This window comes from Lepisma saccharinum, chromosome 13 (genome assembly GCF_977018435.1).
Source record: "Lepisma saccharinum chromosome 13, izLepSacc3.1, whole genome shotgun sequence".
Classification (NCBI taxonomy): Eukaryota; Metazoa; Arthropoda; class Insecta; order Zygentoma; family Lepismatidae; genus Lepisma; species Lepisma saccharinum.
This window is the reverse complement of record NC_139241.1, coordinates 81,986,079-82,001,305: the sequence shown is the minus strand read 5'-3', so window position 1 is coordinate 82,001,305 and position 15,227 is coordinate 81,986,079. Positions and strand designations below refer to the sequence as shown.

At 37.4% G+C, this 15,227-nt stretch overlaps 1 protein-coding gene across 1 annotated transcript; it reads left to right on the top strand.

Moving 5' to 3' along the window:
• The first annotated feature begins 611 nt into the window (after window positions 1–611).
• Window positions 612–14,399, top strand: LOC145997083 (uncharacterized). Its single transcript, XM_083133703.1, has 4 exons — window positions 612–694; window positions 1,294–1,357; window positions 8,125–8,298; window positions 11,132–14,399. The coding sequence occupies exons 1-4, from the start codon at window positions 686–688 to the stop codon at window positions 14,050–14,052; spliced, it is 3,168 nt and encodes a 1,055-aa protein (XP_082989829.1). The 5' UTR covers window positions 612–685; the 3' UTR covers window positions 14,053–14,399.
• The last annotated feature ends 828 nt before the right edge of the window (window positions 14,400–15,227 follow it).

Below are 15,227 nucleotides of genomic sequence, written 5' to 3'. Positions count from 1 at the left end.
CTTCCAGTTATGTCTAACACATACGCCATAATAGGCTTTGTAACATTTTTTTTCGATCATTCCTCGTAGGTTCAAAGTGGTATTCGTTCAGCCCTAGAAATTATAGTTCTATTTAGGGAAGGATTACGCCCGAAAGAAAGGAAACTGTATTGCTGTCTTCAATCAGCTTGACTTTCCTGTTACAGTGAGGACGCGCTTACATCCGGCGCGGAGACCGCCTTTATGGCAGTGACCCCTCTGTTGCCGCGTTTACCTACGAAGGAACTCTCGATCAAACAACCAATTAGACCTACCGCGATCGAGAATTGTTCTTTTATGGCACGGGGAACTTTACCTTTTCTGCCTGGCGTCGCTGTGCTAACCACTCCGCTACAGAGGTCGGCAGAAGGAAGCCAGGAGGCGTGGAGAGGGCATTAATTGCCTGATGCGAGTTGTGATTTGTTTGGTTTGGTTGTTCCGACGAGAAGAGAAAGTACAGCACGCGAGGCGAAGGAAGTGCAGCGGAATTCCAATCGCTTTCTTCCATGCGGCCTCCGTTCCGCTGCCTTCCCCAGCGCTGGATAAAACTTTCCGGGGCCTTCTGCGGCGCCGCATACTTCCGTCAGTGCTTCCAGCAGCCGCTCGCGTGTCCTTCAACTGGTCACCTGCTTTACTCGCGAACGGCGGAGGACCTTTATCATACGTCATGAGGCAGGCAAGTGCAGTTCCCATTCAAGGGCGGTTCATTCATAGATTTTATTTTTAATTTTAGTTATTTAGAATCGCTTTTCTGTCACTTTTGGCTAATCGCGACGATGAAAATAATTGATGAAGTGAAGCAATCCACAAAGAACACCCATGGCCAGGCAAGGATTCATTATATATGTATTATATAATGTTATATATATATATATATAACATTATTTAAAATGTTTATTATTTGTTGATGGAAGGAACCTTCCCCACGGCGTAGTAGCAACGTCGTCAACTCGTAGTCAAAAGGACCCGAGTTGGATACCGGTGTAGGCACATAGTAGATTAGATTCCACTTTAAACTGTAGGTCCAGTTCCGATTATTATCCTTACTGTTCATAAAGTGGATTTAAAACACAATCTATTTGTTGTTGATATTTACAAAGTTTACTTACGTCGTATTGATCTCGCCATTTGTTATCATTGTTGCTCTTTGTCATTGAAATTTCTTAAAAAACTGTACTCCCTCTTTCTCTCAGATCGATTAAGGTTTTTTACTTGTATCATGCTACGTGCTTGTAACGAATTTTTTAACCAACAATACAACTTGATCCATTTCAGATAACGACAACAGCATTGTTGCTGTTGTGCTTCAGCTGTGCAATTGGTGAACCGCCAATTAAACGTAAGTATTCCTTCAACATTATCTTTGACTTTTATTGTTCCAATATTCCACAGTTAAGTAACCTTTAACAAAACTTTCGGAAGTCATTTTGAAATTATTGCAGAATTTTTTAAAATGGTGCATTCTAAAAATGTTACATGGGAAGTTTTTACAGACTGAAGATTTAATAAATATTTATTGTATTACAAGAGTCACATGAAAACCTTAAAAATCCAATAAAAAGTGTACGGCAGGCTGTATACAGCTCAAATTTACATGAGATATCAACTGTTATTTACAAAATAACTGCAACACTAATCAAGTGAGCTTCAAAACGCCATTTTTTGTAATTTTAAAGATGGCGCCTCCTATACATACTTGCAGCAGGGAAGAGGAGTGGTTTCTTGCTCTCTGTCAGCCTAAAACTTACAGAAATGTATCTGCAAATGAAAATTCAAGATCCTGAAAAAGGTTCAAAATGACTTAATTTGGTACAAAATTCCTGAAAAATGCTGATTAGATACAAACGTAAAAAAAAAATTCAAAAGAACCGTAATAACCAAATATTAATTTTCTAAACAAATTTTCATTTCTTTATATCATTTTCAAAATTATCTACAAATTATTATAATGCTGCACTTGTGCTGTTAGAAAAAGTTACTTGTTGATATGAAAAATGAATTACGTATGTATAATTTGCTGCACAATATCAGGGTGGCTACTCACTTGGAATTCCTTGAATTCCGAGAAATACACGTGAATTTTTGGCACCGGAAATTATGCTTGAATTATTGGCTCTAAAAATTATTCATGAATTTTGGCAAGACATGAAATAAGGTAGAAGCGGATGTTTTCTCTATTCCATTTTTTTCTCCGTAGACGTGAAAAATTGCAACTTTTATTAATCCATATCCCATAAAATTTATACATGCTTATAAACGCCCTGAGGCAAGTTTCTCTCAGTTTAGATTTTATTTCATTCATTTTTTTGAGGATGGAAAAGAAATCTACACAGAAAATAAAACAAAATCTTCTCAGTTCGTTTACTTTGTTAGTGTCTTTTACAGAACAATCTATCTGACAAACGGAAGATTATTACAAAATAATATATCTTGAAGTTGATTAGGTAAATTTTTTGTTACATTGGAATCATACAAACCCTTTATATTGTCAATAGTTTTGTGTGTGGAAGGGAGGGTGAGGGTCGGTAATACGTAAGGTTGGAATAGAGAAAACATCTGCTTGTATCCTTGATGTTTTGGGAAGTTCACCTTAAAAAACCAGGAATTACACTTCAATTTTATCATGGTCCTAGTGACCACCATGAATCTTTTTGCGTTATCCACACTCAAACTCCGCCTTTTGTCTGTGAGGATCATTTCATGTGCTGAAAATTATATTTCAACAGAAACATTGTCTAGTAGTGCTAGTTTGAATTCTGAAATATTACTTCGCAAGGCGTGAATGCCAAAAAGGACCAAACTGACGCGAAAGTTAGCAAGGTCACACAGATCAGAAGTTTGCACTTAGGACTGTGCAGGCAGTAGAGACGATTGGGTGCTAAAACTGAAAATGGGGAGGGAAGGGGCAAGGACAGTTTACTTTATCTTAGTAGGAAAGGCTTAGCATTAAGAGTCTATAGTGCAGGGGTAAAAAGTAGGGTGAACTGTCCCCTATCGCCGCCACTGTCTGCGTGTAACAGTGACGTCAGACATTTTTGTTTTGTTTAAAGCTTTGATAAACATCATATACTTGGAGGGATGGAAATCGACAGAAAACATGTTTCAAACACGCCAGTCACTGAATTATTTCGCCACCAAACCTAGTAAATACCTCTGTGAGATATAAAAATCCTGTAAAATCTAAAACAAATATAAAACCTAAAAAAATGGTTTAATTTAGGCACATAAAACTAAAATAGGTTCTAACAAGCAAAATAGGTTATTTTAGGCGTTATAAAACTTCATCAGTTGTTTCGTTTCTTTTATGAAATGTCGATATAACTTCTTATTTCTTATTTACCTGCAAAGGAAAAAATAGGTTAAAAACCTAAAATGCGAGGTCTACTCATAAGTGACTGCACGTGGATTCCAAAGACTTGTTCTTCTTAAGGTATACAGGAACTAACTCAGACTTCAAAACGTATGTAGATGAGCAATAGGCCTGTGCTAAAATGCAGCAAACTTGTGCAACCCTACATACAGAAACGTACAGTGGGATCCATGAGTATTACCGTGCAAATTGTCCATCGCCATGTTCAAGCGCTTAATTTGATCCAATAAGAGCTTCAAGAATTAAAAGAAAACTCAAAACAAGCTGTTGACAACTTCTGTACCAGCATACATACAAATCAATCGCTTGAAAACACATAGGATGTAAGAAAAAAATTGATGAAAATAGTCATGGACAATTTGCACAGTAATACTCATGGATCCCACTGTACTAGATAAGAAACAAAAACAAATGAACGTTTTCATTTCACTCTCCCTGGTAAGTATAAATATGTACAGCCTGTGCTAAGTGAATATTTGGGGAAATAGGCTTTTTGTATTAGTATGTTCGAAGAATGAAACTTCATGGTTGTCTCTGCTATGTTTTGTTCAAGCCTTTAAATATTTTATAACTTTACACCCTTGCTAGTACATTTATAAGCTTTGTAAACAATATTTAAAATATAAAAATATATTATATTAATCCGTCAGGGTGCAATATATTGGTTATAGGACATTTTGATGCCGGCCATCTTGGTTCAGGCAGGCATTTTGATGCAATGACTGTTTGGTGCTAGGTAATTTTGGAGCCGTGCACTTTGGTGTCTTTCATCTCTGACCTTTGGCATTCATATTCACTTTTCAGTGACTGTAATATTGAATGATGTTACTTCCTTATCACATAAAAGTAGCTAAAGTGAATAACTGCATGGCCGTCGGGAGGGGGCGTCGAGGGGTTCCTCCCCACCCCCTCCTGAAAATTGACATAGTTTATCTCACGCTACAAAAATGGCAGGAATCTCGTTATTTTTATTGTTTGATTGATTTGCTTTATTTTACTTCGCTGCTTGTGCCATTTTTGACTAATTTGCTAAGATAAGGATGAGTGATGACATGATGAAATTGATGAATGGACACTCACAAACATCCATGCCTAGGACGGGATTGGAACCCGGGAACCCTGGCGTCGTAGCGCGATGTGCTAACCCTCCGCCACGGGGAGAGGCTATTTTTATTCTTAATAACAGAAATATAGTTAAGTTATTTTGTATTCGAACAGAAAAATCTGCGTCAGATCAAAGAATTTTGAGTGTAAAATACTGGAAATAGGTTATGTTCTACCATTTAAAACCAAAAAATAAATAGTTTCACAGAATTTAAAATTCCAGAATTTAGTGTTTTTCAAGAGAGGCCAAATAATATAAACTAACTAAAATTTTCCCTTATCTTTTCAAATTTTCTCGTGAATGGGAAACGAATATTTATTGTTATTATTTATACTTTACACGTTTTTATTAATTACCTGAACGCCTTCCCCCCCCAAAATATGGCGACGTCGATGAATAAGCATAAGGCCCCTACAACATACATGTTCTCCTTAATTAAACAACTTGTATTCATTCTTCATAATGATGTCAGATGTCAGATAATTTTTCCAGTAAATAATCCATTTGCTGATCAGAATTATCCTTACATCAAGACTGACAGTGTTGCAAAGACATACTACTGCGTAGAACGTAAGTGAATTCTCCTCTCATCATTTCAGCAAATAGTTACAAAGATTTACATTCTGGATTAGTTCTAATCCACTTACAATTTACGAATCCTGGCTCTAGGTCGCCACTTAATTTCAACTGTCCCCATTGTATGAAGTTTGTTGCAAGAAATATTTCAATATTAAGTAAATAATTCGACAAATATCACATAACATGACACTGTATTCAGTAAACAGTAACAAGACAAAAGAACATCAATATTCAATAAAGTTTTTACAACAGAATTCTCTCATTTCTTTTCCGATTATACAAAACAGAAAATAAAGATATGCAATTGCAAAATGTCTTTCATTTAAAGTTCAATTTGTGTTACATTTTACACAAAGATATATATTTTGCTTGCACCAAATTGGCCTGGCACAAAAATTTAGTGTGTGACACCAAAATTACCTTGCACCAAAATGTCCGACTCCACAATTTAACGTATCCATATGTTAATCCACGTGGCCAGTTTGCTGTGGGCCTAGTATTCAATAATGTCAACAGATGTCGTGTCAAATAAATGTAAGCAACGCACTCACAGCTCCGGCCAGATACGATAATTGTCATTGTTCTCTGCTAGCCAGCGCCACACAGCGGAATGTGCCTGTAATCTGCCGTGCAAGCAACTGGAAGAATGGTTACGCTCTGAGCATTTTGTTCTGGTGCGGGACACATCCAGCTGCTGCAGTCACTAAAACTAATTGCCAAGTGCTCTAAACCTGACCCTCCCTAAATCAACCTAACAGTATTATTCTTGAAATCTTTTCTGCAATTACATAAACGAAAACATACATTTCTAACCAACTTACATCAACCTTCTAATCAATCAACAATTTGCATCTCCTAACAAGCCTAACCATTCGGATTACTAAATTGCGTTTTAAATTATTCATTTAAGTTATTCATTTAAAGTTAACATTGTAAATATCACATGAGGGCGTAACAACTCTAGTTACGGTCCCGATTAGCCTACCTGTGCATAAAGAGGACTTAAAACCTTAAACTTTCTACCAATGAAAGTGTTCCCCAATCTACAGGCATAATACTTCAGAGTGTATTTTCTCAGAGGCGTTAATTTGAAACAGTCCGTTGCAGAAATTCCTTCCGAGCACATAGACGTTTCAGCAGGCAATGCACCGGAACAATAACCGGGGAGCCGAACAACAGACCGGAAAAAAAGAAAGTCTCTCTTTTTGACAAGACTTTCATTGGAAGCAAGAAGGTCATTAGGAAGCGAGGAGCAAAAAAAAAAAAAAACGTAATTCAGGTGGGCGTTGACTGCACGGCTGTCACGAATGCTCTACACGTGTCACGATGTGTTTTTTTTAAATTCAGAAAGTTATTGGTTAAGGTTGTAGCTTTTCCGTGCAGTCAATGCGCGTGTAAATGACAATTAAGTTTTTGTATCGTCCGCGAATTGAATTACAGTTTATTCCAAACAGTGGGACAGAATCTTTTCTGATATGGGTGTACAATGTTATATCACCATATACCGGACTGTACGAAGTATATAGTAACTATCATTCTTTTAATATTCTAAGTGGAAAGACATACCAGTCTAAACATAACTATGAAACAAGATAATTATATATTTGTGTGTGTATATATATATATACAGTAGAGCGTCGATTATCCGAAGTAATTGGGGGACATGGGTGTTCGGAAAACTGGTTTGTTCGGATAATCGAACTGTACATGTTTATTTGCCAAAAAGAAGTACTGTACAGTAAATTTATTCATAAAAACAGGCATCTCTTTAAGTATTACAAAGTAACGTACAAAGGCAACTTTAGTAGGAATATATAGTATGTGGTACAGTTTATTAAACAAAAATATGTACATATTACATACGCATTTTGCATGAACAATACACACAGTACACAAAATTAACGTTTAAAAAAATCCTTTATTTTGGTCAGCAGCGCCTTATGAAGGCCCCATTAGAAGCAATGTTCCGCCAGCGGTGGCTCAGTGCGGCGACTACTGTGGGAAACTTGGTTTGGGAGTGAGGGGGATGATGAACGGTAGGGTGGGAGAGTAACAGGTGCGAGCGAGTACACAGTTCGGTTAAGCGGTCGTTCGGTTGACCGACGTTCGGATAATCGACGCTCTACTGTATATATATATATATATATATATATATATATATATATATATATATATATATATATATACACACACACAGGATATATAATCAAGGGCGTATATTTTAGGCTAGCTAGTCTGCCTTCGAAGCCCAGACACTAAAACACAGAAGAAAAATCTATTTGAAAATGTGCATAAAATGTTCATTTCAATAAGGTAATGATGCTTCAGGAGTTGGCAACCTGATTTCTTACGAGTTGGCAACGTAACTGTATATGGAATGGCAACATGGCTTCCTTGAAGACGCCAAGAAAAATCTATTAGATTATTGATTGATGGATTGATTTAGTTTGTTTTACTTCGCTTTTTGTACCACTTTTGGCTAATTTGCGAAGATGGGGATGAGAGATGATATGATGATGATGAATGGACACTCATAAACACCCATGCCCTGGCGTCGTAGCGCGATGTGCTAACCATTCCGTCACGAGGGTCGGCAAAAATCTATTAGAAAATGTGTATAAGGTGATGGTGCTTCAGGAGTTGGCAACCTGATTTCTTAGGAATTGCCAATCTGACTGCCTATGGCAGGGCAACATGGCTTTCTTGAAGACGCCGAGAACGATCAAAATGACTGGGTCTAACCACTTATACAAGGCTCATACGAGAGCCTATCTTCTCCCTTCCTCCATATCCTATGACCACATGTCCGGATCCTGGCCTTAGTATACTCCATACGTACAGTCATGGACACTTCATGGTTGTAACGATTCCATTGAAACTTAATGGGATTGTTACAACCCAGAAGTATCCATGATTGTGGGGACGAACAATTTTGCTGGTAATATTTATGCATTTTACTCTACATGACGAGTTTAAAACTCAGATTTCTTGTCTGGAAAGAGTAATTCCGTTAAGCACTTAACCTACTCAATTATGACACTTTTCGTTGCAGTTATTGGAAAAGACGGCTGCACGTGGACTGTCGTACGCAACGAGAATTTGCTTCCTCAGGTGTACCATGCAAATGCTGCCCTATCTGATGCACCACGCTCCATGCCACAACATGCCTTACAGGAAAGTGTGGATTGGACCTTGCCTGTTCAGGAGCAGCATCCACAACCAGCGGGTGAGAAATAACATATACTAAATCATGTGTCCAGTAGATTGGCAAATATACTGAAGATTTTAAAAATCAGGTTGACGAGACGACATTTGTATTTCCATAATACAAGTAAAAAAGGACATAATTTGTTACAGTAACGTTCCATCTAGGTTTCTGTATTTCGATTGGTGTTGGTTTCAAGTTTCTATATTTAATGCTGATGATTTTATCACACTATATGCTGGCAGCCATTTTGGATCCGCCATATTTAATCTAATTAATCGAATGGTTTTTTTGCATGGTATCTTGGGAGATCTAAAGTAACTTCCTACCAATTCCTAGTTTTATCTATTTGCTGCGAGATTGTGCCAGATACAAGATAAATCTAATTTATGTCTATTCTACAATCTGTACCGAGAATTTCTGGAGCGAGCCAACGAAAACAAGTCCTCTGCGCAAGTTGTGACTCGAGAGGGCTCGACCAATGAACACGTGAGATTGGAAACTGCTTTCAGAGTTCCCATATGAACCCTAACTGCATTTTCTCTGAGTTTTCCAGAACCTTCACATTTTTTTCCAGAGTACTAAATATCTATACATTACTATTTTAAATATATTTTATAATGGTCTATGGTGTATCCGTTTTATCACTAACATTGCCGATCTGTTATATTTATAAACAGTCTGTAATTTAGTTAAATATTCTGCCATTTTATTATTATTATTATGAAGAAAAACATATAATTCATGTCATGGGTTTGTATGGTGAATGACTAAATAGGCAGATCCTTTCCAAAGGCAAACCCTACTTCAATCGCGCAGCAACATACATTACTTACGGAGACGAAAGGAACAATTCATCAAACATTCAAGGAATATTCGCAATTTTATATTAGATCAGTAGAATATTGATTATCAGTATGCGTATTAAGTAAATTATGTACAGTAGTATATCAGTATCAGTCAATAACAAAACTAATTCACAAACAAAATGACATCTTTGTGGATATAAGTAAGGACTAAGGTTTTTGTTGAGAGTTTTCACACACAAAATACATTTCAAACACATCTTACCATTAATACTGTCACAACTTTGGAAGATGGGTCTTCACGTGGTGTTCAAATCTAGAACTCTGAGAGAGAATGAACATGTGAGTTATTGCTAATTGAGTTACAAAAGTGATAGAACGATGTGTATAGCTTTCATGATGGAATTGCGAGATTACAAAACCCATGTGGCTGCTATAGCACCCTGTAAAATAGGGAAGTCAGCTGGTGAAATTTTCAAGATGCTCCAGACGTTTCGAATTTCCAAGAGGTTCAAGTATCGTACTATTCAGTTTTTTTATCGACGGAAGATGTAATTATTAGTACAAGAGTATATTTTAGTCCTTCAGATGTGCTTCATTGGGACTCAATGACTGACTAGAGGATTTTCCCTGAGAATTTTATATTTTTCAAATTCCCTGACAATTCCAGGTTTTCCAAGTGTGTGGGAACCCTGAACTTGGCTCCACCAACTCGCTTTCTCCCCTTAGCCACCATTATGTGCGATTTTGCTCCACAGATTCCCGCGACAAAGTATATAATAGACACAAATTAGAATTATTCTGTATTTAAAACAAAGAAAGTGGCCCAACCTTGCAGAAAATAGTGCAAAAATAGGATTTGGGGAGATTTGCTTTAGATCTCCCAAGATATAATGCATAAAATAGTCAGTTCTCTGATCATCAGCATTAAGTATGAAAACTTGAAACCAAAAGTAATGGAAAAACCGAAATCTACATAGAATGTTACTATAACAAATGAAGCTTACTTGTATTATGAAAATGCAAATGTCATCTCGCCGATTTGATTTTTTTAAATCTTCGGTAGTATATGTTGCTAAATGAGGCTGATTCAGTGCACTTTATAAAAACAAAGTCATTATAAATACATATATCCTTTTCAGTACTTTGCAAATTATTTGCGTTTCTTACAAATATCAGTTGTTTTGATAAAATGATTAATTTGGTTTATTTTACTTCCCTTTTCTGCAACTTTTGACTGATCGCGATGACTTTGAATAATGAAATTGATAAAAAGACACTCCCATCACATGCCAAGTCCTGGATTCGAACCCGCGACCCCTGGCGTCATAGTTCTCCTTGCTATCCGCTCCGCCACGGAGATCTGCATATATAGTAAGTTACATATATAATGTAAGAGAAATAGTCAACTGTATAACGGGATTACTCACTTCCATGCAGTAACACTTGAATGTTAACCTCACTTCCATATAGTAACACTTTAATGTTAACCTCACTTCCATATAATAACACTTGAATGTTAACCTCACTTCCATTTAGTAACATTTGAATGTTAACCTCACTTCCATGTAGTAACACTTGAATGTTAACCTCACATCCATGTAGTAGCACTTGAATGTTAACCTCATATCCATGTAGTAACACACTTGAATGTTAACCTCACATCTATGTAGTAACACTTGAATGTTAACCTCACTTTCATATAGTAACACTTTAATGTTAACCTCACTTCCATATAATAACACTTCAATGTTAACCTCACTTCCATATAATAACACTTGAATGTTAACCTCACTTCCATTTAGTAACATTTGAATGTTAACATCACTAACATGTAGTAACACTTGAATGTTAACCTCACTTCCATGTAGTAACACTTGAATGTTAACCTCACTTCCATATAGTACACCCAAAAAAGCATTGTTGTAGACTAACAAGCTCTGCTGCCTGGACTTCCACCAATGAAAATGTTCTTTGGGACTTGTATTGACCCTTCATCCATTTCTTTACATAGAAATACCGTGACTAATTTATATTTATTTCTTCAGGAAACTACCCAACGGCATCCAGCAACAATTATAATGTTATTCCGAAGGATGACTACTACGATGATAACTTAGATGAGGAAGACGTTTTGTACAACCCAGCTGAAGGAGAGTTTGAAGTGTTTGGCCTTAGAAAACAGAAGGTCACTCCAGAGTTACCAAACGACAAAGAAGGTTCTACAGTGAATCCTGAAGCAGAATATGACCACGATACCCTCCCTTCTCAAACAAATATTATCACGTACGACGATATCAAGGAGGATGATAAAGAATCCTCTGCTGTTGTTGATAATCAAGAGCCTCTTGACTACGATAATGCTGAGGAAAAAGACAACAGTTCCACTAAAGAAGACGATGAGTATGACGAAATTAATGAAAATGTAGGGGAAGTTAATCGAAAGGAATCTAGGGCTGATCATGACTATAAACATCTACGTTACGCTGAAGCTTTTCCAGTGAGGGAACAGTCTCCAAGATACAGAGCAGAAATGAGAGATATGGACTATCCGTCATTTTTAGATCAGGATGAGATGCATCACGCGATAGATCGTCGTCCAACGATTAAGAAAAGTACAAAGAGACCTAAAGTCAGAATGCATGTACCCAAAGAAATCACTACCACCAACAATGAAAGGTATGATATCAGACCTGTGAGAGAGGAGCATGATTTCAAGGATGTATCAACAGTTATGTTTGTTGAGAACGACAGGCCTAGTCCATTAGACAACGAAAGAGTGCGCGGAATGATTCAAAATTTTCAAGACAGGGTTGATTCTTTGAGCGATAGAAGGCCGCAAGTTTTTCCATCACTGGGGGCAGAAAGCCGACCTGTACAAAGAAAACATCGCTTCCGTAACAAAGACGAACTCAAAGGAGGGAGCTGGAATACAAACTTTAATGACATGAGAAGGGCGACGAATTTTGACAACTATCACGACGAAATTAGATATAAAAATGCTGCTCCCAACAATGGTAGACCTCAGTACGTACAACAAGAGGGGCAGTATTCTAATGCTCCCAGTGTTGCTTTGAGACATGAAAGACACCGTATGGCAGAAAAAAGAGCATCGCCAGTAAATACGGTTAATGAAAACCAAAATGCTTACCCGCTAACACACAAAGGAATTGTAGATGATGTACCTGCGATTATCTATGGAAAGCAAAATGATATATTTGGGAAACAACCACAAAATTCAAATAACCAAGCTGATATGCACAATGAGTACAAACAGTCAGATACTGTTCAGATATTACATATTAACAGAGGGCAACAATCAACTCGTGATAGAATCTTTAACAATGGTAATCCAACATCCGCAGCTGATAATCCAGTTCTACATAGACCGAACAGAAATGGTAATATTGGTAACAATGTAAATATCAATAGCAACAGACTTCATGGAGACAAATATAGTTTGAATCACACAGTCGAACGACCAAGGAAAATCTCCCACGGAAACGCTGAACAGAGAGAAGCACAAATGCTACAGCACGCTCAGAAAAATACACGTATTCCAACTAATTACCAAGTTAGAGAGCAACTCGTGCAAAGCAACGCGGACCATGCAAATCCGACCCTAAATAGCGAATTTCCGATGCAACAATTCGGAAAGAAACGTGAAGATAAGGGACTTCGTTCAAATACAAATACCTTTAGAATTAACCCAGAACATAGAATGCAAACCGATGCATTTCCTAAAGAAAGAGAATCTCAGAAAAATCAACAAAGCACTCCAGACACATATCCAGGAAGGGACGAAAATATTGGGCCTGCGTACCAAAAAGAGTTTCAGGATATTCTTCGCAAAGAACTGGAAGAACCAGGTGTAGATTTTGGGAGCAGCGTTCTAAGCCATAACCCTTTCAGAAGGGAGATGTTAGGAGATAAGTTGAATGAACCAAGTTTCGCAAACAAAAACATCGATCGCCAGTTTGAAGTTTACAGACACAACATTCCAGAAATAAATAGCATGTTCGGTAATCCCTTGAAACCTGACGATCAAGAAATTGTAGCAGTTCCAGCTGAAAACAATCCAATGGATTCTGGATTTGGAGTACGAACAGCAGCGAGAGAACGGTATATGAACATTAACACAGAACCAGTGGAAGTCGTAAACGGGCCAATAGAACGAAGCGACAACTACGACAGGTATGTAGATGAAACTAAAGCTCAGAATGTAGCTCAAAGGAGAAATTACAATAAAAATCACGAAACAGTGGAAGATAATGATGATGGCATGAATATGGAAGAAATTGAAGCAGCCAAAAACGTTTTTGAATCCGAAGGAGAAATATTCGGGTCAAGAATACACAAAAGTACAACACCGCGGCAGGAAGAAGTGATATTGGTGTCTCCTGAGAGACCATCATGGGATTCGTTTGACAACTCGATAACAGAAAACAGAAGGTATGGTCCTGGGGATGATCTGTTCGTGTCGGGGGAAGAAATGAAGCCACGCCCGTTTCGACTATCTGCTGACGAAAGCGACGTCGCTTTCGGTAGCATGTTGCAAAGGGGGTGGAGAATAATCCCTGCACCAGCAAATGCTCTACGCAAGGGTAGCGTGGAGGATATGAATTCAGAAGGCTCAGACGACTTGGAAATCGTCGGGTCAGCACCGAACTTTCACGATTCCGAACCATTGCAGTTCGGTGGGAGTAAACAAGCAGAAGTAACCAGGAAGCCAAACGACATTTTCATCGACCACACGGACAATGGAAGAGAAGAACCGACAGTACATTCTCCTGAACGAGTAAGAAATCTTCCACATCCCTCGTTTTTGAAATCGACCAATTTCCCCAACGCTGGTGCGGACAGGCGACCAATGAAATCTCCAACGGAGATCCACGTGGTGGTTGGAGGGCCAAGCACTTTGCTAGTACAAGTTCCTCGGTCACATCCGAAAGCTGTGAATCGGTTTTAGTATCGCCTCGGAAATCTACTTATTGTTGGTAAGCAAGAACATTTACGAGGGAAAAAAGTTTGTACAGTGTATGGGAATGTTTATTATAGCACAAGCTAATGCCAGACTGCAAAAGTGGCAATCAACAACTAAATTCAATCGACTCTTAAGTTAAGATACAAACCGATACCTGAGGTAATAGTGTCATCTAGTCAGTTGTTATTTATTTCTATTTATATTCTAGTTCAATAGCTTTCTAGTTTGTTTTTTTATACCCAAACGAGATTTGTATGTACATATGTTATGACATTGTTTATATGTTCATCGATAACAGCAATTACTTTGTAAACATTCATCCTTTCATATTCTTGTAAACACACATTTGAAGAAAAAACTGTTAATCTTGAAAGCCGTATCCTTTAGTACATGTAAAGATTGTACACTGTATGTAAATTGTCGTTTTGCATTACATATCATAACATGAAAGTATTATCATTATGTGAGATAAATAACATATGTAATTTCTAACAATAAATGTATTGCAAACAAACTACATGTATTTATTTCTGTCTCTTTCCTGCTTCAGATCTTGTGTACAGTCACGGACATTAACGATTGTAATGATCCCACTGAAAATCAATGGGATTGTTAAAACCAAGAAGTGTCTCTGACTGTTGTAACGAACCTAAGAGTTTAAGGTTTTATATTTGTAAGACGTTAAGATTTTTAAAATGTTTGTTACTTCAAATAATGTTCAAGTTGTCACAGATAATTATAGTTAGATTGATACAGTTGTGTTTGGAACTTGTGTAGATGTTTATAAATACGTCATAATCTGTTCGTGTTGACGTCACTTTCTCATCTCAGCAGAGGAAGTGAACACACCTGAATGTTTCTCACCTGACGACAGACTGAGTTTAAAAAAACAGGTGAAGGGGAAGAATCAACAAGAACGTGGTAACAGTTAATGCCGGAAAAATGTAATGGTAACTATTTTCGTTTCATTCTGGCTATACTCGAAATAATAATTAAGTACAGAAACTTTCGTGTATTTATGTTTGTCTTGTCCAACGTTAATTCTATATGCAAGTGTCTGTAGTGATTGTGATATGATTTAATATGATATAGAATTGTTCCTCTTCAGGCAGAAACGTAAACAAATCTGTGTCTTGCTTGTAAGTGCACATACGATAAGA